Raw genomic sequence first — 22,220 nt, 5'->3', positions numbered from 1 at the left:
GTCCCCTTTCCAGGGAAGCAGGCACTCACCAATCCTGTCCCTGCCTTGTTTCCTTCTTAGTCACAATCAGACACAGCCTCATCCAGCCCTAGCCACAGGCATGGGCAAGAGAGTTCTACAAACTCCTGGAATGTTGTGAATTTGTTTGTTCCTGAATTGTCAAAGGGCTCCCCATTCTTTAACCCTTCTCCCATCAGGAATATTCTCTGCCTTTCCTCTTGAACCTAGGCAAGCAAATTCCTCTTCTAGCCAACAGAAAATGGAGGAAGTAATGTTATGAACTTGCAGAGCTACATCAACAAGGTTGTTGTTCACAGGATAATGGTTCTGCGGGGAGTTAGCCACTTTGGAAGGTATTCCACTTACCTGAGACGACAGTGTTAGAAGCTGTCACTTGCAGGTGCTACTGCTGACAGCTGCAGCTGCGCTCTTAGCCGGTGTCAACCACCAGTCATGTGAATGCGCCATACTGAACATTCAGCTCAAAGGAGCCTCAAATATTTGCAGTACCAATGTAACTGCGAGCATTGCACAGATGGGCCCTTCCTAACTTCCTGGCCCATAAAATAGTGAATGAAGAAAAATTACTGTTAAACTTACATATAGGGGCTCTTTATTTCACAGTATAAATAACCATGAAATGAATTCAAGGGATGGTCTGACTTAATCCCCTTATAACAACTGAGTAGTCAGAGGCAAGAGTTAAGGCTTTCTCAAAAAAGTAGAAGGGGGACTGTGTCCACAGCCTGGTTTCCTGACTTCCAAGCCAGTGTACTTTCAACCACATTACAAGGCCCTGACAGAAAGGACTCCAGTCTTCTCTCACTTCTAACCTTCCTTCATAAGTTCCTTGCATCGAGCATGAAGCAGGTATTCAGAGGGCCTAGAATTGTGCTAAACCCTGAGAACCTTCATAAAGGCTTGGTTCAGGCAAGGCTCCTTGTCTTGTCCAAGCAATCACAATGAGACTTGGTGTGTCCACCTCCTGGTGGTGCCAGATGGGAAGGAACCTGGAAGATGGGTAGAAGACTCAAGTTATTTAATGACAACAATGCCAGGCGGTGGTGGCGCACGCCTTTAATCCCAGCACTTGGGAGGCAGAGGCAGGTGGATTTCTGAGTTCGAGGCCAGCCTGGTCTACAGAGTGAGTTCCAGGACAGCCAGGACTACACTGAGAAACCCTGTCTTGAAAAAACAAAACAAAACAAAAAAGACAACAACATATTATGAATAAAATTACCCCGTATAGCCAGCTGAAGAAGAGGTAGATTCTTGGGCTTCATGATTATCCAACAAGAGCTTAGGTTTGAGTTGCCTCTCCAGATGGCTGCTTCCCTTTCCCCAGGATACTGCTGGAGGGGATCAAACCCATCAGGACTAATTAACTACTCTACTGGAATGAGCCTGCTTTGCTGGAACTTAGCCCAGGTGGGAGGAATATGTACTTTTCTAGATGGAAAGATGTGGAGTGCCAAGGAGTCATGCCAGCTGGACCCTGCACTGTGTGTGTGTGTGTGTGTGTGTGTGTGCACTCCCTAGCCCCAGTTGCCTTGCACAACCCAACAGCCTTGAGTAACAAGACCTCTAGGAGACCCTTCAACTGGCTTTGGCTCTGTGATTCTCATGAACACAATTCTACATGTGGAGACCACATGGGCCTCCATGTTTTCTCTGTTCTTGGTCCAAACCCAGCTGTAGCCCCATCTCTAAGGTTCACTGCTGTAGCCGCCAGCAGCCACGGATGAACTGGTTTCACCTGAAAGGAGGGCTGGAAATGAAAAAGAGATGGAGGGATGAAAGAAGCATGAAGCCAAGACAAAGTTCTCTGATCAAGGCTCAAAGTTTAATATTCAGTACTTTGTATATATAGGGAAAGCCCAGGGAACCCATCCTTTGTTTCAGCTGGATTATGTCGCAAGGCAAACTCTATTCTTCTAAGTTCCTGTAGGAAGTTGTACGTGCAGCCAGGGGGGATAACTCCACCTAGGTCATATTGTAGCAAGATTTATTGTAGCAAACAAGGTCTTTCCAGCCTGCTCAAGGCTGGGGAAGGGCACACACTGCTGCTTCATAGGCCTGAAACCCTCAATAGGAACATGCCTGTGAAGTAGTACCCAGTCTCTCCCAGTCCCATGACTCTAGGCCACTGTTTCTGAAGCCCCGAGTTCTAACCCAGCCTGAGCTTGTGATCTATACCTTTCTGGTCTCTTCCTCTTAGGAAGTGGGCCACCAAAAGGCATCTGGAGTTCTCTGAGATTTTGAAATGAGCTCAACCCTGTCTGTAACCCTTGTCAGAACCAGTGTAGCTGATCTTCATATTCCTTGGGCCAATGTCTTACATAATTCCTCCTAGAACCTTCCTGGGACAGCTCTCACATTTGATTTGGAGCCTGAGAGTCTGGGAGTGAGAGCTGAAGAATAAAATGAACGATTGAGCAAACAGGTTCCCAGTACTCTCTTGCCCACCCTACTCATCCTGCACAGAATCAAAGACCTACCACATGTGCCTAGTGCCTAGTGCCTAGTGCCTAGTGCCTAGTGATGAGGTCTGATAAAGCAATTCAATTTGCTGGGCTAAGAGGAAGCAAAGCATGCTGGGAAAGGATACTGATTCCTTGGCCTGCATCTGGAGGAGGAGGAGGGGTTGGTCCCTGGCAGGACCTGTAATGCTAAGAGATGTGAGTACCAAAGGTTTGCCCTAATAGCCATAGGCTAGCTTCTTGGCCTGGAGCCCCTTAGAAAAAGGGGTCCCAAAGAAGTGGAGAAGTGATCAGATGACCCCTGTCACTTAAGAGGGAGACCACATGCTGTCCTCAATGGGAAGAGACTAATTTTAGCCTCTTAATTTTCCTCTGGCTTCAGTAGAGATGGGGAAAGGGCTTGTTTGAGAGCCCTACAAAGGATACAGGAGCCCAAGAATCTGCATAAGCATCACTGTAGATTTAAGCTTAGTATTCTGTCCTTATTTTTGGCTACCTCCTTAATTCTAGCTGGGAAATTTACTGCATCTGATTCCACGGTGTGAACTGGCTCTAGGTGCTCTTGGCTATAGCCAAGAAAGAAAGAAAGGGAAAAGAAAAAAAGAAAAGAGAAAAAAGAAAAGCAATCTTAGATAAGAAAAGTAGAGAAAATAGGAAGATGGGGATGGGGAGAAGCTTGGGGAATAAACATTTCCAGCAGGGGCCGGGACAAGCTTGCTTAGGCTTGTAACTATCAGGATCTTGAGGAATGGAGAACAGAGTAGATAGTATCCTGGGAATGTTAGGTGGGGCTAAGGCCTGAAGTCTTGGAATCAACAGGAAATCCTGGACCAACTGCTCTAAGGAAGCAGCAGTAAGCAGAGCCCGTTTCCTACACACCTTACAGCCTGGAGCGAGTTCCTTAACTGGGTTGCCCTAGCACCACTAGGGGGCAGCACCCTCCCACACAGTAGGGCAGGGGCCGCGCCTCTTCTAAACCTGTAGATTTTGGAAGAGATTAGGCTTACCTCACACACAGAGCTGAGGGCAGTAAACCTCAAAATGCCAACCTTAGCATACTTACTCTCCCAGAGAAGCTGGAGAATGCCCATGAAGCAGGTTAGTCAAGAGCTTTAGAATACATTGTCAGTCTCCTGGCCATTAGAGTACCTTTAACACACTTATTCCTGAGTTCTTCTTGGGACCCCCTAGCTACACACCAGCTTTCTCATTTACCTCTCTTCTTTCATGGCTTCTTTTTATTTCCTGGCAAGGGTCCGTGCTCCCCAGACACTCATCCCCGTCCTGTCAGTATTGCAGGATGAAAGCACAAACTGGACATAGGTCTCCTGGGGCTAGGGACAGGGACTATTTTATTGACAGATGTGTGATCAGTGTCCAGAACAGCTTCTGAAAGGTAGTGGGTGCTCAATGAATAAACAAATTAAATTTGGGACACCATGGCCTGTTTCCTTCCTCCCTCCTGCCAGCGCCAGCCACTTGTTTGTTTTCTCAGGCTGAAGGGTGGAAAGTATGAGAGACTTTTTTTGGCCAGGACACAATCCTGAGAGGACTTTAATGTCATCATTACAGTCAGGATGACAGTATCCTCTTGGTAGTGCTTCCTTCCTCAACCCAGTCCTAGCCAGTCTTCGTTCTTCTCTTCTCAGTCATGTTGCACTACTTCTTTTGCTGCAGCTAAACTCTGGAGTCCAGATATAATGTCTAGGAATAAGGAGGTACTCAAAGAGGATGCCCACAAATGAGTGCTTCTCAGTCAAGATGGCGGTATGGTCTTCTCCTGCATGCTAGCACACATCACCACAGATGATCATTTGTTTGTTGTTGTTGTTTGTTTTTATTTTGGGGGTTTTAAAAACCTCATTAATGATAAGACCTTTGCTTTATAGAAATCCCTTGCATTTATGTTGGACATTTAACCTCTCTCAGAAGAGGAAAGCCCCAGCTGGTGGATAGTTTGTTTTCCTTTTGTTTGTCCAGTATGAATAGTGCTACCTATTCCAGAAATCAGATGGTACACACACATAGTATCAGGTATAATGTGTCAATCACTTACTTTGCACTGCTGTTTAAAAATCCTCCTTGTATCACCCAGAGTACCTGAAGCGGAGAGAAGAGGAGATGGAGAAGGAGGATATTAACGATGTAGGTGTGGTTCTAGACAAAAAAAAAAAAAAAAACCCTAAAACTAATGAATCTGGAAATTGCTTTTGGGAGATAGCCAACAAAGTCTAATGCTTCATGTTTTGGATACGGCAGCTTCTCAATTACTTAGCAAATGGGTCCTCAGAGGCGGGCACTGTGGGTGTTATCAAGATGAAAAAACACAGTGCAGCCTAGAGGAACCCGCAGTCTGGGAGAGAAGGCAAGGCAGAGAGACAAGTGCAAAGGACTGGAACAGTAGCAGGACCACTGTTAGCATGAGGCAGAGTATGGGGCCTCCTATGTTCCCTTCATTGCAATAGGGAGCCCGGCCTTCAACCTGATCATCTTCCGGGCCACAGAGCCACACTCATAAGCCATTTCTCCACGGACAGCAGCAGGTTTAGAGCTTTCTTCCACTTAGACCAGAAACAGTTCTCTGTCCAAGGCCATGCTGTTCTGGCTCCAAGGTGGAGGCTGTGGTGAATATGTCAGAGATCGTAAATATCAAAATAGAGCATCCAAGACACAGGATGGGGCCATGGTAGTCAGACCATGTTTCTGGAGGAGGAGTCTCTTCCTTAATGCACAGTCTTGCCACTCTATTCTACCCTGGCTTCCAGTCAGCCACAATGAAACCGTGAATCTGCAACAATACGACCAGCTTAGCTGTAAGGGATACACAGGTTAGGCTCCGCGTGAAGAGATGCGGAGAAGCAGACAGGAAAAGAGAGAGGTTAAAGGTCAGGGGTCGAGAGCGCTTGGGTGTCACGAAGGGCTGCAGTGGGTGGAGCTGAGGGCTAGGGAGAGGCGGGGAGTGGGGCCGAGAGGGGATGGAAGCGGAGGCGCGCAGGGGCGGCGCGCGACGCTGGGCACTGGCTGCTAGCGGGTTACGCGCCTCCGCTGGGCTGGGATGCGCGGATGAAGGCTGAGCTCTGCTGCCCGAGCTCCGCAACGCCCCAGGTCGGCCCTGCGCCCCGCCGCGCAGCGCCCACCCCACCCCGCGGAGGGCGCGCCTGGGTCAGGCGAGGCCGAGAGGAAAAGGCGCCACTTGGAGCGGCGCATCCTCTGCCATCGCGGGAGGGAGTCGCAGAGCCCTCTGAGCCCCATTCCTCTGGCGCCCAGGCGCTCCCTTCCCTAGACCACCTCGCGCCCGCCCCTAGCAGGGAGCCAAGGCCCGCGCCCCGCCCGGAGATGGGCAGACGCGCAGATGGCGCGGCTCCCGGCGCCGCCAGATCGCAGGAACCCGGCGCCGGGGCGCTGCGCTGAGGCTCCCTCTTGGCGCGGCCCTGGAAGCCTGCAGGTGTCCTTGGCCATTCGGCCACCGCCCGGGACGCTCCTCCGCCAGCTCCGGGTGCCTGGCTCTTCAGAGCAGCCCCGCCCTCCGGGCTCTGCGCCGCGCAGGACGCCCCGTCTGAACCCCCCCTCGTCCCGGCGCGGCCCCCGCAGCTCTGCACCCAGCCCGGCGCAGCTCCCGGCCACGGACGCAGGACCCGGGCTCGCTGCTGCGGGCGCGCTTGTTTTCCTGCCGCCTGGTCCTGAGTAGCCCCTACCCGCTGGTCCGTCTCGCTCGGCTCAGCCCCGCCCGTCATCGGTGCTCCGCGCTGGATTTATGAATGGGGGGAACAGGCCACATGCCCGCCACCTCCGCCTCGAGTTGACCGCACACTGCCCGGCCCCGCAGAGCTCTGGCTACCGTAGGAGCATCCGCCGGGCCCCCGATAGCCGCTCCGAAGAAGACTTGTTGCTGTTACGCTGCTGCCTCCGCCGCTGCCGCCGCCCGGATAAACCCTGCCGCCTTCAGGCTCGCCGCGTTCTAGGAGCCAAGGGGTGGCTCGTGTGAGTGTGAGCGCGCGCGCCGCGGACCCTCGCAGTGCTCTGGGACTGTGCGCTTCTCTGCCTTTCTGGGGTTGGGGGGGGCGTGTCCCCGGCCCGGAGCATCCTTGTGCTTGCCCCTACCTCTTGGGACCCCAACCCTTTGGTTTGAGTCCTCGACCCAGGTCTTCACCTCCTGCCTCCCCTAGGTTCTGCCTGCCTAAATCCCAACCACCTGTGCACCACAGAAAGCCAACTCTTCCTGCTCCGCGCCCCGGGGGGGCGGGGGTGGGGGGGAGGCAGGGGCAGAGCCACTCCGCAGAAGGGGCCGCCACCACCTCCTGCCTCCTCCTCCTCCTCCACCTCCTCCTTGTCGTCTCCTCCCCCTCCCCGTTCTGACGCTGCCTCCTTGGGAAGGGTGTTTGGAGGGCAGCGGCCGCCCCAAGCCGGAGCCCCGCAGCGCTTCTTATGATCAGCTCGGTGTGTGTCTCCTCCTACCGCGGGCGCAAGTCGGGGAACAAGCCTCCGTCCAAAACATGTCTGAAGGAGGAGATGGCCAAGGGCGAGGCGTCGGAGAAGATCATCATCAACGTGGGCGGCACGCGACATGAGACCTACCGCAGCACCCTGCGCACCCTACCGGGCACCCGCCTTGCCTGGCTGGCGGATCCCGACGGCGGGGGTCGGCCAGAGTCGGATGGCGGCGGTGCAGGCAGCAGCGGCAGCAGCGGCGGCGGGGGCTGTGAGTTCTTCTTTGATCGTCACCCGGGTGTTTTTGCCTATGTGCTCAACTACTACCGTACGGGCAAGCTGCATTGCCCCGCAGACGTCTGTGGGCCTCTCTTTGAGGAAGAGCTCACCTTCTGGGGTATCGATGAAACAGATGTGGAACCCTGCTGCTGGATGACCTACCGGCAGCACCGCGATGCTGAGGAGGCACTGGACATCTTCGAGAGCCCGGACGGGGGCGGGGGAGGTGCAGGGCCCGGCGACGAGGCTGGCGACGATGAGCGGGAATTGGCCTTGCAGCGCCTGGGCCCCCATGAAGGAGGTTCTGGCCCTGGTGCTGGGTCCGGGGGCTGCCGTGGCTGGCAACCCCGAATGTGGGCGCTCTTCGAGGATCCCTACTCATCCCGGGCGGCCAGGGTGAGTGGCAGAAACCAGGGTCTCCCCATCTCGGTGTCCAAGGGTTTTTTGGTGCTAGTGTTGGTGGGTCAGATTGGGAAGGGGTTGGAAGGAAACTGAAATACCTGGCAGACTATAACTGCCTGCCTCCTAATACCCCCCCCCACCCCCCCCCCCCGCCAACCCCGCACTCCCGTCCCTTGGGAATACGCCCCACCCCCTTCTCTCCTTCATGCTCCATCAGGAGATTGCACACACTTAACTTACTACTTGGACCTAATCTGAGCTGTGTGCTCTGGCGCATGCCCCTCAATGGGTGGCATGCCTTCAACTTCAGAGTTTCTCACTCCTCTTTGATCAGCACAGTTGCCCTCCACAGGACCACAAAGTCCTGGAGAGCTTAAACTTGGCCTTTTTCAGGGATGAGGCAGGATCAAGAGAAGGAATCATGGATCATGTAGGACACTGTACCCGTTTCCATCCTGCCAGGAGCTCTGTATGCAGGTGCCTATGCATTTCAGAGAAGAGAGCATGGTTTCTAGAATACTTATCCCCTAAAGGGCAGAGATTCCCCAGAACCCAGGCCTCCTTTCCTGATTGAGGACCTTTTTTTTCCCTAGGAGCAGCCATGTCCCAAGGTTTTCTGTACCTCTGTCATAGCCTGGCTCTGCTGAGATGAGTGAGAAGTAGACAGGAAAAGCCTCCTGCTTTAGGCTCTTCAGGATCCCAGGACAGTGGCCAGCCACAAGCTTCCTGGTGACGATACCAGATTTGTCACTGCTCTTTTGTTTCTGCTGCAGCACAAAGTGGCTTCCCAGAAAGCCCTGGTTCAGGTTACACTGGAAATGGATGTATTTGGAGCAGGGGAAACAGGTTGCTTTAGACAAGACCTAGTGTGTGTCCTGAAGGTAGGAGGGGGTCCTAGAAAGATATGTATTTATCCACTCACTTCATTATCCTTGGGTAGCTAAAACCCAGAAGAAGGCTTTAGACTTTAAAAATAGAAAAGCCTGGAGGTTGGTATCTGATCTCATAGCCCTCGCCTAAAACCTGTCTGGGAGAAGGAAAAGAAGAAAAGCTGTGTGTTTTGCTGTGTCTGGGGTATGTTTCTGGAAGCTGAGGCTGGATTGATTGATTCCTTTGGCACCCCAAGTTGTTGCGTTAATGAGTCTCAGAGCCTTTCTCTCCACCTCTCTTCAACACCCCATGGGCTGTTCCTCACTGTAATCATGGGAGAAAAAGTTCCACTTCCTACCCAGGGGAGAGCTCAAGGTTGAAGAATGCAGCTAAAGGAATAGGTTAGTCTGGTGTAAATACCAAGCCAGGGCAGTGCATCTCCTGCCTGGAAGAGAAAGGAGGCAGAAGTCTTAGCAAGAGGTCCCATGCAGGGCTGGGACTTGAGGTAGCCACTGTTAAGTCTGTTTTCCAGGCCCATGTCTACCCTCAGCTGCTTTGGTTTTATGGCCTTGTTGTTCTGAAATCAGCTTAGAAGGCAGGAACACAGTGATGCCCCTGACCGGTGGTCCTCTGTTGTGAGCTTATTTTCCCTGACAGTGTTGGCCCTTAGCTTGTCTTTACTAGGAAAGGGAGTCAGGCACAAGTCATTGACACAAAGCTGTGGAGTAGGGAGGAGGCAGAAAGGGGACAACCCAGAGAAACAGTTCTTAGAAAAGCTAAGTGAGCCAGGCCCTCTTTTCTGAGCATTCTGGGACCTCTGCTTAGTTTTTTCCCCACCTCTGGAATTGTGAGAGGCTCTACCATCATGCAGAGGGTTAGTTCTCCCATTTAAGCAGGGAGGGAATCAAGCAAGATTCAGACACATGAACTGTCTTGACGAAGCCACCGTAGTTTCCAACCTTCAGATCATTAGTGCTGATGTGGCTCGTGCTGTGGAGCTCTGGCTGGCACACGAGCCAAAAGCCTTGCCCACAGCTGAGGAACACAGGCAGAGACCAATTCTGCGCTGTTTCTGGACACACAAGTGGGAATACGCAATTCATAAGAAAGAAAAGAGGGAATAACAACTCTTCACTGAACATCCTAATTCCAGGGCTTTGCCATGAAGATAATCCACTAATCTCCATTATTCCTAATGAACTTAATACAGTGCCCACTTAACCAACTGACTGAGGCTGGGAACAAGTAAACCACTGCCCTGGGATCACCACACTGGTGGCGGGGCTGTGATTAAAGCCAGGGATGCTTCGTGCCTAAGCCTTTTCTCCTGTAACCCATGTGCTTTCCCACTGAAAGAGGCTGTTTGCAGGCTGGAGAAGTGCCTAGTTCCTTGCTCCGGCCTGCTTGGTGTCCTGACGTTCCTTTCTTCTGTGAATAAACACCAGGAATCCAGGAACCAATGGGACTCAGATGTTCAAGGGGACATCAGCAGGATACTCGCCCTGTTCCTCCTTGAGACCCTTAGGTGCAGTGTCATAGAGTTCTGAAGCTGCATTTTTTTTTCTTCACTGACCCCAAGTTGGCAGAACTGTCCCCCCACAGGAGATCTGTACTGTTGCATACCATCCAATCAGCTGGAGTTTTCCCCGGAAGGAGTTTGCAACACTAGGGCTGTGTAGACTCGAGGTGTCACCTGGGAGGGCACATGAGGGCAGAGGAGCCATGCGCTGGGATTGAGGCCTCTCTTTATATACTGCAGTCCGGTCGTTTGACTAGTACATTATGACAGGAGCAAAACAGACACAAACGGAAAGTGAACCGAGCTAATTAGGAGAGCCTGTTGCCTAGCTACTGGCCTGGCCATCAGCTGGTTCATTCAGGAAGGTTCCTAGGCAGGATGATCACCCCTGCTGACTTCACTGGAGTTGGCTGCTCCTGCAGTTCTGTTCCTGTGGTTTGGGCTGAGGGCAGGCTGGCTCTAGGCTCAGCCTCTCATGGACACTGCCCTGGGGCAGGGCAAAAGCTCCCTGGATGTTGTATAACTCAGTAGGAGCCAGGAGGGCCTCAGCAGCACTCAGATCCATAGAATCCTGCTTTTCTCCTTCTGAGAGCAGACTAGAGACCTACCTGATGGGACCCTGGGCTACCTTGATTCCTTGCTCTGTTCTTTAGAAATCCCAAGATGAGTTGGATTTAACTCAGTGATCAGCTGCATAAAGAAAGGGCCATGGCCCATCTCTTTTGGCTAAGGTTCCTGGGTGGATCTTCTTTTCCTACCACGTTTCCTACCACGTTTCCTACCACGTCAGAACAGAAAGGGGTTAATCACAGGATCCCCAATTGTCTCAGGAGGGCAGCTAGAAATGAATGTCCTTCTTTCTCAGGCATCTACTGTGTGTTAGGCACTTGACTGGGTTTTCTTCTGCTACCTCCTCTGGCTCAGGAAAAGCAGGAATCGTTCACCTCAACGAACAGACAAGAACACAAAGTCACAGTGACACCTGTCCAGACAGCACAGCCAATACCACTAGGATCCAAACCCAGGTCACAGGAGTCCACATCTGCAGCCACTCCTGCCTCAGTAGCTCTAATCCAGAAAAGCTTCTCTGTCACCAGAGAGCCTCTTCTTCTGATCCACTCATATCTACTTCTCTGTTTCTTATCATCTCTAGAATTGTCTGAGTCTGACTCCTGTCTCTCACTTTTTCACCAGGTGACTTTTATAGGAAAAAGAAGAGGCCAAACCTGGTCACAAATAAATACTAGGTTGTGGGACAGAGGCATGCTCCTCTAACAGTCTGACATGGTGGGTCGTCACAATGCTCATGACAGGCTTCAGTGAGAGACAGCACTTGCTGATGCTGTGCCAGCTAAGCTAGGGTGATCAGATAAGGTGAACATGAAATATGAGTCCAGAAGGGTAGTGCCAGCCCACCCTGGGCAGCCCAAGGCTGAGGACTCTGCTGATGCTGCCTCAGGCAACCTCCCAGGTTCCTCTCAGAGCTGTTTCTCTTTCTCCTTCTGAACAGATCAACATTTGCCTCAGAGCTGCGTCTTGTCTCTGGATGATGAGTTGTTTCTGTTTGTCACCATTTTCGTAGGAATGTGGAGTGGGGGAGGGGAGGGAAATTAAATTTGGGCTGTTTTGGAGATCTAAGGAAAGAGCAGGCAGAAGCAGGGTTAGCTAGCTGGGCCTTGGGGAAAGCTGGCTCCTTGATCCTTCATCTCCACTGTGGACATTGCTAGTGTAAACGCTGAGTACCAGTCACTCACAACACCCTGGGTACAACCGACATGCCATGATGGCCCAGCTTCCTGCTAGATTTTCCTTCTGGCCATGAAGTGGTCACCCAGCACATAGCGAGAAGTCCTGTCAGGAAGTAGGTTTGGCCCCTCCTAGAGAGCTGTCGAGGTGCTAAGTGTCTGGTATCTGGAGGTATTCCTGAGCATACCTTTGTCACCTCTAGCCTCAGTTAGGTGGCTAATCCCATCCTCTGACAGCTTGCCAGTCCTGTGAGAAGCTATGGTCACCTTGACTCTACTCATCTAGAGGACACTTACCTAGTAGCACTTACTACATGGCAGCTACGTGCTGAGATCTAGAAATGTAAAGAACGGTACAGGGCTCCGAGGAGAGCAGGCAGAATGGATGGCAGCAGAGAGAGGTGATAAGAAACAGTATCGTTAGGTGCACTGTGATGGGGGCTGTGGTAGTGTGAAGGCTAAAGTCCATCCGGCAAGGAGGAATGGTGAGCCCCACCTCCAAATGGGGTGGAGCTTCTAGGAGAACATAGAAAGTTGAGCCAAATGGGCCTTGTAGGATAACAGCTTACCGTATCCTTGAATAATGGTTAAAAGGAGGCATGCTATAAAAAACACAACACCCAACTCTGCAGAGTCAAGGACAGAGTTGTCCACCCTGGGAAGACAGATCTGCATGGGACACGGACCGAGGGGCTCTTGGACAGTGACTTGGGCTGGATCAGATCCCTTTTGGTTGAGGACTCACAGATTCTGGGCAGGCCTGTGAAGCCTTTTTTGCAAGGATGAACACAGGTGAAGGTTAGCTCCAGTGGCCGGCTTACAGCCAGAGTTGATAGCTGAGGAGTGGCCCTCAGCTAGGCTAGGACCTCCTGCATGTCCACTTAGGAGCCAGGAGCTGCCATTCTTGGCCCTGTTCCTTCTTTTCCGTTAACGCCAGGGCACCCTACTCCCTGTTCAGCACTGTCTGGGTAGGAGAGCTCTGGTTTTACCGGGAGGCTCAGCCCCTCACCCAAGCTCAGCGGATCTTCCTCTGCAAGCGTCTTTGGCTGTGTTCTCAATTTTTCCTTCTCCTACACGTCTTCCTTAATATAGGTTTTTGGGCATGAGTCTCCTTATGTTTATCTGTCCATCTGTCTCCCTGGCCCTCCTTCCTTGGACTCCCCTCCCCAGCCCCCAATGATTGTATTTAGTTCCCATTGACTAGTGTCTGTCACCTCTCCCCTCACCCAGCCTGTGCCAGATTCCAGACACTCCATGCTCTGTGCTAAGTTTCACAAGTATCATCTCTTTTAGTTCTCAAAACAACCGGATTAGGCAGAGTCTTCTCTCATCCCTCTAAGACTGCAGGCTTGGGGCCTTTGTTCTGCTGTTCCTGCTCGGCTTTTCCTTTAGGTCTTCATTCAGGCCTCACCTTGTCATTGTGATCTGAGCTGACAATCCGGTTTGAATTAGCACTCCTAACTCCATACCTCTCTTCTCTGTGTCTCCATAAAGCTCTCGCCATTGGATAGGCTATGTAAGCTACCTGTTTGATTGTCAGCAGTTTCTTTCCACTGGGATGAAAGATCCAAAAGGCAGGGGTGTTTGTCTATATTTTTTTCCTGCTGTTCTCAGCATGGTGGCACATAATAGGTGTTCAGGTTTTCACCTTTGTAAATTCTAAGGCTCGATGGGGCTAAGAAATTCATAGAGATCTTATAGGCAGTTGGTAACAGAACCTAATTGGAATCCAGAAGTTTGACCTTTAATTTGTTCGAAGACAGTGGAATAGGAGGAAAAGCTGGTCATTTGGCTGACAGTTGCAATATTATGGGCCTTTAGATATGGGCAGGTCCCTTGAAAGCCATAGTGGCCAGCATGAGTGTATGGGGAGAGGCATGTCTCAGGAGAACAGGGAGCTGGTAGGAGGGGTGCAGTCCTGACAGTTAGGAGCCTCCAATCCAGGATGCTGAGGCCCACCTACCTCCTCTAACAGACACAGCTGGTTCACATCAGCCATTTTCTGCTTGGGCGGTTTTAACTTCCATTAGAATCCATAGCCCGTGTCCTTATACCAAGGAGAGAGGAGACAGCCTCAGGCATGGAGTCCAGGACAAATCACTTCTAGCCCTTGGGTTCCTTTGTCTCCAAAAGCTCAAAGTGAGTTGACTTGTACATACTTCTGAGGATTCAATGATTAGTCATTTTTTGACAAGGGGTGGGGGGAGTGTGTCCCCCAGATACTACTTCTATCTCAGCTTGGTCACCATTTTGTGGAGTACTTAGCAGATCCTAGGTATGTGCTGTGTTGAAGCTCGCTTATTCTACAGTGGTACTATGAAGTGAGTACCAGCACATAAAGAGAGAATGGCAGTAGGGGGGCACAGCACTTACCTGACTGATCATAAGAGACAACAAACACCCCAGAGAGGCTGCCACCTCCTTAGCTCTACTTTACCCTCAGAATGGCAGAGCAGGGCTTGATGCGGGGTGGGGGGCGCTCGGGCACAATTGACAGACCTACAGTACAGCTCATGGGGGCTGAGGTATAAGCACAGGCTCCGACCTCTTGTAGGATGCCATTGCTATAGTTGCTGTCTCTTGGGTTCTCTTTCGTCCTGGGCAGCCTGAGTTAAGGGCCTTGTGGGAAATGAAACAATATCCCTCTCTCAAGGATGAGGCCCAGCAAAAAGCACCAATTACACCAGCCAACCACTTAGGAAACAATTGCCTGAGAGCAACGTAGAGGAGCAGAATACTGTAGGTCACTATAGGTCCTAAAGGGCCTGTTACAACCTTATGGCCATTTATGGGACAGCTTTTTTCTAAAAAAAAAAAAAAAAAAAAAAAAAAAAAAAAAAGCCAAGGAGACCACAGGATTGGAGTTGTTTCTGCCCCCATGAAGATGGTCTGGGTCTGCTGTAAGTGCCTATGGCAGAGGCAGCTAAGGAAGGCAGGCAGAGGCCAAGGTTGGACATCTCCCTTCTGCCTCTGTTCCCTTGTTCCCTGTGCTCAGCCCCTTGGCAGCTCTTTTTGACCTTGTTTTTCCACATCACTAATTAATCTCATGCTCAGGCTCCCAGGTGGGCTGACTCTGCTGGTTAATGGTCCTGAGAGAGAGAGAGACAGAGGAGAGAGAGAGAGAGAGAGAGAGAGAGAGAGAGAGAGAGAGAGAGAGAGAGATATTAGGCTTCTATGTCTCCTAGCAAAAGTAGGTAGGAGTTCTGTCCCCACCCCTCACTCTGGTCCCTTCTGCTTCTCAGAGCACAGGCTGGAGCCAGGACCCTGGATTGCCACAGCCACAACCTGCAGCAGCCTGTGTTGTCTTGGCAGCCCATATCTCAGGGGAGGAGATGTGAGGCTAGCAAAAGCACTTGAAATGTACTTTCCTGAGGAGGAGTAGGTAAGGAGAGCTGTAAACTAAGGACAGTGTCTATGGACCCTCCTCCCCAGGGAGCTCCTTCCTTGCTGCTTGTGATCAGTCCATCCTATAAGTATAAAGGAAGTAACGTCATCGTGTATGAGACCTGTCCTATGAAGGTACACGTCCACATGCTCATGGAACAGGCTCAACAATCAGGGCCTATACTCCTGGACCTGGGCAGTGACTCTGCCAGCTAAGGATGACATGGTTCGAGGGTATAAAGGGAATGTACAAACCATATGATTTTTGGTTCACATCTGATTCTTACTTGCTCTGGGCAGTATGGTCCCAGAATAGGCATGTAACCTCTCTGATCCTTGGTTCTTTTTATGTGAAGTGGAAAGATGGAATCTGCCTTCTATGTCACTAAGAAGATGGAAGGTAGTGATGCATGTAAGGAGCCTAGTAGTTCCAGGAAGAGGACAGATGGTGAATTTTGTGTCCAAAATTCCTTCCTTGACTTACTTCTACCCCAGAGGCCTGGGGATATGGATTTAGGCCTGGTTTTCCACACTCCTTATTTTCCACTGGTGTCTTGCACTGCTTCCCCCCTTTCACTGAAGGCACACCAAAAGGATAACCCCTGCTAGGCAGACATGACTGTTTACTGGATAGGGATAAGGACAAGGTCAGGTAGGAACTGGAGCAGGGCAGGCATGGAGTTGTGAAATGTGCAGCCAGGGACTTCCCTCAGCTACCTGTATAGGTTCGGTCCTCCACCCAAGGGGAAGCCAAGCTGCAGCCACCGAGCAGGAGCAGGAGCAGGAGCAGGAGCAGGAGCAGGAGCAGGAGCAGGAGCAGGAGCAGGAGCAGGAGCAGGAGCAGGAGCAGGAGCAGGAGCAGGAGCAGGAGCAGGAGCAGGAGCAGGAGCAGGAGCAGGAGCAGGAGCAGGAGCAGGAGCAGGAGCAGGAGCAGGAGCAGGAGCAGGAGCAGGAGCAGGAGCAGGAGCAGGAGCAGGAGCAGGAGCAGGAGCAGGAGCAGGAGCAGGAGCAGGAGCAGGAGCAGGAGCAGGAGCAGGAGCAGGAGCAGGAGCAGGAGCAGGAGCAGGAGCAGGAGCAGGAGCAGGAGCAGGAGCAGGAGCAGGAGCAGGAGCAGGAGCAGGAGCGACAGGAGGCTAGACCTCGACAGTGAGCATCTTGACAGTGCTGAATAAAATGGAATGAATAACAAATGAAGGCTCTGTAATTGGTGTTATTACACACGAATCTCATCTCCATTCATAATGGCTGGCCACTTAGTCCAGCCATTCCTCTGCCGAATTCTGCTGTCACCGTTCTAGCTGAGATTCCCCATGGCTATCAGATCATCTGACACTTGTCTGCCCCCATTCTGATCCTGATAAGTACAGATCACTTGACTTTGGAGTTCAGTCCCAGCTAATATGAAGGAGACATTGGTTGTTCTGAGAGAGCCCACATATCTCCTATCATAGCCCATATATGTCCCCCTTCCTGGATTGCCTACATAGGCAGAAGGTGGTTCTAGGTGGTAGGTGGGGTCATAAAGGTCAGTTGGCAGAAAGAGGTTATTCCTTATAGCCCTTGTCTCTGGACATCCCTTAAAGTAATGGACCTTTACCTTGAGTGTGTAAGTGTGTATCAGGATTTAGTAAAGGAGATGGTTTGCTAAAGTACTTCTTGGACTCTGTGTCCCCCGTCCCCTTCCCTCCTCCCCCCCCCCCCCCCCCCGTTTCTCATTCAGTGGGTTTCTGTGGCTGGAATTTGTGTTTCTAACCTGTTTTCATGCACCTGATGCTTCTGGTTTAGCCCCCTGCTTCAAGAGTCTGATTATTGCAGCTGTGGTATGTGGCATCCACTTCACCTGGGAGCTTATGAGGAAAGTGGGAGTACTGACCCTTCCCTAACCCTGACCCCCCCCAAGCCAACCACACCTCAACTGCATCTTTAACTGGTTTGTCCACACACCACAGTTTGAGAAGTATTAAAATATGAAATGGGAGCTCTGTAGTAGGCAAGCCCAGGCAGCTATGGTGTCCTGACCTGTGGTCTCCAGACAAAAGCAGCCTCTGTTTTCTGGGCACCCTGGCGAAGATTAGGAAGAATTGCCCTAGATCAGTGGTGTGACTCTCAACCTTCCTAATGCGGAGACCCTTTAATACAGATCCTCATGTTGTGGTGACCCTCAACCATAACATTATTTAGTTGTTGCTTGACAAGTGTGATTTTGCTACTATAATAATAAATATCTGATGTGTGGGATATCTGATGCGTGACCCTTGTGGAGACTCAGAGGTTGAGAGCCGCTATCCTAGAACATCAGCACATACAGATCCTCTCATGTCTCTACCTTAGTCCTACTCCTTGACTAGCAATGGGCTAGTAACCTGTATGCTCATGATCTATGAGTAGAGGTCACCATTCCCAATGAGGCCAACTATCACTGACTTGACAGCCATGTCCTATTCTGGCCTACAGGTGGTAGCCTTTGCCTCTCTCTTCTTCATCTTGGTCTCCATTACCACCTTCTGCCTGGAGACCCATGAGGCCTTCAACATTGACCGAAACGTGACGGAGATCCACCGGGTAGGGAATATCACCAACGTGCGCTTCCGGCGGGAGGTAGAAACAGAGCCCATTCTAACCTACATCGAGGGTGTGTGCGTGATGTGGTTCACTCTAGAGTTCCTGGTTCGCATTGTGTGCTGCCCCGATACTCTGGACTTTGTCAAGAACCTGCTCAACATCATCGACTTTGTGGCCATCTTGCCCTTTTATCTGGAGGTGGGATTGAGTGGCCTGTCATCCAAGGCAGCTCGAGACGTGCTGGGTTTCCTGCGTGTGGTGCGCTTTGTACGCATCCTGCGGATCTTCAAGCTCACACGCCACTTTGTGGGGCTGCGTGTGCTAGGCCACACGCTCCGGGCCAGCACCAACGAGTTCCTGTTGCTTATCATCTTCCTGGCCCTGGGCGTGCTCATCTTCGCCACCATGATCTATTATGCTGAGCGAATCGGGGCCAGGCCATCTGACCCACGGGGCAATGACCACACCGACTTCAAGAACATCCCCATCGGTTTCTGGTGGGCTGTGGTCACCATGACAACGCTCGGCTATGGGGACATGTATCCTAAGACGTGGTCAGGAATGCTGGTGGGTGCGCTGTGTGCGCTGGCTGGTGTGCTGACCATTGCCATGCCTGTGCCTGTCATCGTCAATAACTTTGGTATGTACTACTCCCTGGCTATGGCCAAGCAGAAGCTGCCCAAGAAGCGAAAGAAGCATGTACCACGGCCACCCCAGCTTGAGTCACCCATTTACTGCAAGTCTGAGGAGACTTCACCCCGGGACAGCACCTACAGCGACACCAGTCCCCCTGCCCGGGAAGAGGGTGTGGTTGAGAGGAAGCGAGCCGGTGAGTAGCCCTTGAAATTTGTGTGTGTGTGTGTAAGATGAGCTTCTGGGAGGGCAAATATTAAGACCAACTTTTGGTCCCATGGTTTAATGATCTTGGTGAACACCAGTGTTTGTGGAATGAGCTATCCTTCCAATGTAGGATATGCAGACAGTAGTACAGGGGGACTGTATGTAAGAAAGACTGATTTCTAGTCCCTTCTTGCCCCCTTGCTTTGTTCCCAGAAGCCAGTTTCTTCCCCTCTGAGCACAACATATCAATGGGAATGACATATCAATATCCTACCCTACTCTGATGAGACCCAAATGGGTGTGGCTCTGCCGCACTTTGAAAAAGTAGAACAAATGCTGGTGCTGATATGATTAGGCAGAGAGCAGGGCAGCTGTTCCCCCAAGGTGCATCGACACATGAGTCACCTCTTTCCCAACATTCACGTCTGCTCTCTCTTGGCCTAATAGCTGTGATAACGTAACAGCAGTGGGAGGCTGCCTTCTGTTCAGTAAAGCTGGAGTGAGTCCTGGGCTCACAGCTTGACATGGATAAAGGGGAACCAAGGAAGAAGTAGTCCAGGATCTTTATAAGAAGCAAAATGGAAGGAAAAGTGTCTGTGTCCTGAAAGGAGTAAGCCTGAGCATCAACTTACGTCTTTCCATGGAAAGTCCACTCAAGAAAGCTCACCTGTCCTGGGTCAGAAGACAAGAAGAAGAATCAGGGTAGTCCCCAACAACATGGGAGGAGGCCAGAAGACAGAAAACGCACTATCAGATCCAATGGGCAGGGTTCCCAGGGATCGTAGACCAGGGCTGGAACGTGACTGGGTATCAGGCTACTGAAGCTGGGCTCAGTAGAGCTGAGAGACTGAGGCAACAGCTTCTGGTTAAACTATAGAAGTAGGACCAGTTCTTGAGAGAGGGGTCTGAGTTGAGACACTTGCCCGTGATCTCCTCACCTATGTTGGGGTTAGTTGCTCTCTGGGATTAACTAGGGTCTGGATCTTCCTTGATGAAGACCTGATAGAGAAGTTTTCTTGTGTTTGCACTACTGCAATGGTGCCCCTCTGTGATCCTGTTAGGAATCTAAGATGTGTTCTGAGATCCAGTCAGAGCTCAGAGAAGATCCTTATGAGCAAACACAGAAGCCCTTAGGTAACCTCTGGGATGTGCACAGCACAGAGGCCCTTATCCTGTTCAACTGGCCACACTGAGATTCTGTGTGGCCAATGCCAGAGCCACTGTCATAGGCCAGGTAACTCTACCACATACAGTCAGGGCCATAGTGACTGAGCCACTCTCCAACAAAGGCAAGGTGGTCCTCACTGAGAAGACTTGAGTTAGAGCCTCTTCCCTTTATCTTCCCAGACATAAGAGAGTCCTGCCCCAGGCCCTTCAGCATGGCCTGGGTACCTGAGGAAAAGAATGACTGCCTTAAGTGTTACAGAGAGAGAGCTAGAGCCACTTCTGAGTATGTCTGGCACTAGAGCCAGCACCCATTATCCCTACTAGCCAGGTATTCTCTGAGGAATGCAGACTCATTAAGAGCCTACCTGAGCCAGACCCGAGGGGAAATGAGAATCTATGCCTGCCAGGGTTGATCTCTGGGGACATCTTCACAAGCCCAGTTGGGAAGTACGGCTGCTGTAGGATGTCTGTGCTGTGGTCCAACCCCCAAAGGAGGCACTAAGCAAAAGCTGAGAGAAGATCCTTCAGACCAAGCACAGGCATTCTGCCTTTGCTTTCTAGGCCTGGGATCTGAGACCCTGCAACCATCTTAGCTTCCTTTCTCTCTGTCCCCCTGCAGACTCTAAACAGAATGGTGGTGCTAATGCGGTGCTGTCTGATGAGGAGGGAGCTGGCCTCACCCAGCCCCTGGCCTCGGCCCCCATCCCTGAAGAGCGTCGGGCCCTGAGACGCTCAGGTACACGAGACAGAAACAAGAAGGCAGCTGCCTGCTTCCTGCTCAGTGCTGGGGACTATGCCTGTGCTGATGGCAGTGTCCGGAAAGGTATGGCTCCCTGGGCTGGGCAGGTGGGGAGCCCCCCTAGAGCTGAGTCTTCCCAGCCCTCCCCACAGAACTTGAGGTCTCCCTCTCCACTGAGCCCATGGCCACCATCTCCTCTGCCTTGGATGCGCCCTCACTTTTAGAATGGGTATTCTAAATTGCCAGTGTCTGGATTTAAAAGGTCTCTAGTATCCCCTATGGAGCCCCTCCCTCAAAGGTATCTACCCAATACTAGACATATGAGGGGACACTGTCACCTTACCCAGTCTGGTCCTGCAGCAGCCTTTAGGCCTAGCCCACAGGGTCATACCCAGCCACTTCCCTAGGCCTCTAAAACACTGCCAAAGCTTCCCCCAAGGATGCAGACTCAGGGATTTCAGGTCCTAGGTCTTCAGAGATCCTACACAGGCTCCATCTCTCCAGTTTTTCACTGGGGGCCTGGATCTTAAAGGTGGACTGACCCATATCTGCAAGCTACTAGGGTATAATGGTCATGGACAGAGCCAGAGGTGGCTATGAGTGGGTGGGTAGGGAGAGTGGTTCTCTCTGAGGAGTGTCATGAAGTATCCTCAAAGTTAGTGGAGCAGCCCTTTCCTACCTGTCACCATGTTCCCAGCACATGGCAGAGACAAAGCTGAAGTTAGCCTATGCAGCTAGGGACTCTTAGTCTTAAAGGAGAGGGGGAAGCAGAATAGGATGACAAGGGCCAATGATGGCTGAGAACCACGAGGCTCAAGACCAGACCCTGTCCTCCCTGTTTTCTGATCCCTCTCGACTTTGCCTTTCCTGTGTCAGAACCTTCCCTAACATCCTCCCTATTTCTGGGAGAAGCTGTGATCTTCCCTAAACAAATATCACCACCAAGTTCTCCCTCTGCCGCTCTTTAACCACTAGATTTCCCACACTCAACTTCCTACAGTCCCAAGACCCAGGCTGAGGCTGGTTTGAGTCTGTCAAGGATAGTGGTTGCTTCAGGAATAGCCCATGATGCTTCTGGACCCTAAAAGTGACTCTTAGCTACCCAGTCCTGGTAGACTTTCCCATGGGATTCCTAGGCAACCTGATTTGATTAGCTCCAAAAGTGGGCTCCCAGCTTTGCTGGGTACACGTCTTACTGAGTAACAGCAACAGGAGCAGGGGTCTGGCATCTGGAAGGAGATGGTCCAGAGGCCCCAGCTAAATGGCTATAGGTGGAGATTAATCAGAGCTCATATACCCTCACCTGCCAATCCTGTGCGCCAGTCTTCAGGCCCTGAACATGTCTTTCTCTCTGTGCACCTCAAGAATGCATCAATTCTACTGCACCCTCTTTTACAACTAGAGAGCCGTGCTCAGGCTTCTAAGAAACGGTATAAAATGTATCCTCTACTCCTGTGGAGGACTTTAGAGCACAGAGCTGGAGGATGAACACCCTGGCTTCCCCTCGTGTGCTGTGAGGTGCTTGGTAGAAGCAGGGATGTGGAAGAGACCACAGGAGTACAAGTTAGGAGAGCCCTGACGGCAGGTGCTCCCACATGTACGAGCATCATGCAGAAGAGTCTGCATCCCTCCACTTTGCCTCCCTGGGGTGCCTTTGGGGCCCATCTGCTCTATTTTCAAGATGCCTCCACACTGCTTCTTGGCAACAAGCATGTAGCTCAGCCAATTAGAGTGACCTTCGAGAGGGAACAGGTGGGTTGCTGGGAAACAGAGCCTGCTAAGCAAGTGTGGCAATTAATATCACC

At 51.5% G+C, this 22,220-nt stretch overlaps 2 protein-coding genes and 1 long non-coding RNA gene across 9 annotated transcripts in view; 1 reads left to right on the top strand and 2 right to left on the bottom strand.

Moving 5' to 3' along the window:
• Positions 1-590: 590 nt before the first annotated feature.
• On the bottom strand, positions 591-6,218 carry LOC143442092 (uncharacterized). 3 transcript variants are annotated; one of them, XM_076933101.1, is made up of 3 exons: positions 4,963-6,218; positions 4,537-4,580; positions 591-1,010 (listed from the first exon to the last, which is right to left on the bottom strand). In XM_076933101.1, exon 1 carries the CDS (start codon positions 6,212-6,214, stop codon positions 5,513-5,515), a length of 702 nt encoding a protein of 233 aa, XP_076789216.1. In that variant the 5' UTR covers positions 6,215-6,218; the 3' UTR covers positions 591-1,010; positions 4,537-4,580; positions 4,963-5,512. The 3 variants fall into 3 exon arrangements, with proteins under 3 accessions (XP_076789216.1, XP_076789214.1, XP_076789215.1); XM_076933099.1 differs by having other exon boundaries at positions 4,537-6,218; XM_076933100.1 differs by lacking the exon at positions 591-1,010 and having other exon boundaries at positions 3,816-4,580.
• Positions 3,816-8,351, bottom strand: LOC143442093 (uncharacterized). 2 transcript variants are annotated; one of them, XR_013110012.1, is made up of 2 exons: positions 8,212-8,351; positions 3,816-5,268 (listed from the first exon to the last, which is right to left on the bottom strand). It is a non-coding gene; the product is annotated as an uncharacterized LOC143442093 (long non-coding RNA). The 2 variants fall into 2 exon arrangements; XR_013110011.1 differs by lacking the exon at positions 8,212-8,351 and adding an exon at positions 7,298-7,439.
• Positions 6,761-22,220, top strand: part of Kcnc4 (potassium voltage-gated channel subfamily C member 4) — a 41,399-nt gene continuing 25,939 nt past the window's right edge. For all 4 annotated transcript variants that reach the window (XM_034500903.2, XM_034500901.2, XM_034500902.2 and 1 more), the window contains exons 1-3: positions 6,761-7,583; positions 17,562-18,498; positions 20,296-20,499. In XM_034500903.2, the coding sequence (XP_034356794.1) occupies positions 6,906-7,583; positions 17,562-18,498; positions 20,296-20,499 (1,819 nt within the window). In that variant the 5' untranslated portion in view covers positions 6,761-6,905. The remainder of the gene's footprint in view (positions 7,584-17,561; positions 18,499-20,295; positions 20,500-22,220) is intronic.

Source organism: Arvicanthis niloticus, chromosome 4, assembly GCF_011762505.2.
Source record: "Arvicanthis niloticus isolate mArvNil1 chromosome 4, mArvNil1.pat.X, whole genome shotgun sequence".
Classification (NCBI taxonomy): Eukaryota; Metazoa; Chordata; class Mammalia; order Rodentia; family Muridae; genus Arvicanthis; species Arvicanthis niloticus.
Note: the sequence above shows the minus strand (reverse complement) of the source record. Positions and strands in the feature narration are given on the sequence as shown.

What these genes read in the sequence shown, in the direction of transcription:
- LOC143442092 (XM_076933099.1), bottom strand. Translation starts at nt 6,214, where the DNA reads ATGACGGGCGGGGCTGAGCCGAGCGAGACGGACCAGCGGGTAGGGGCT.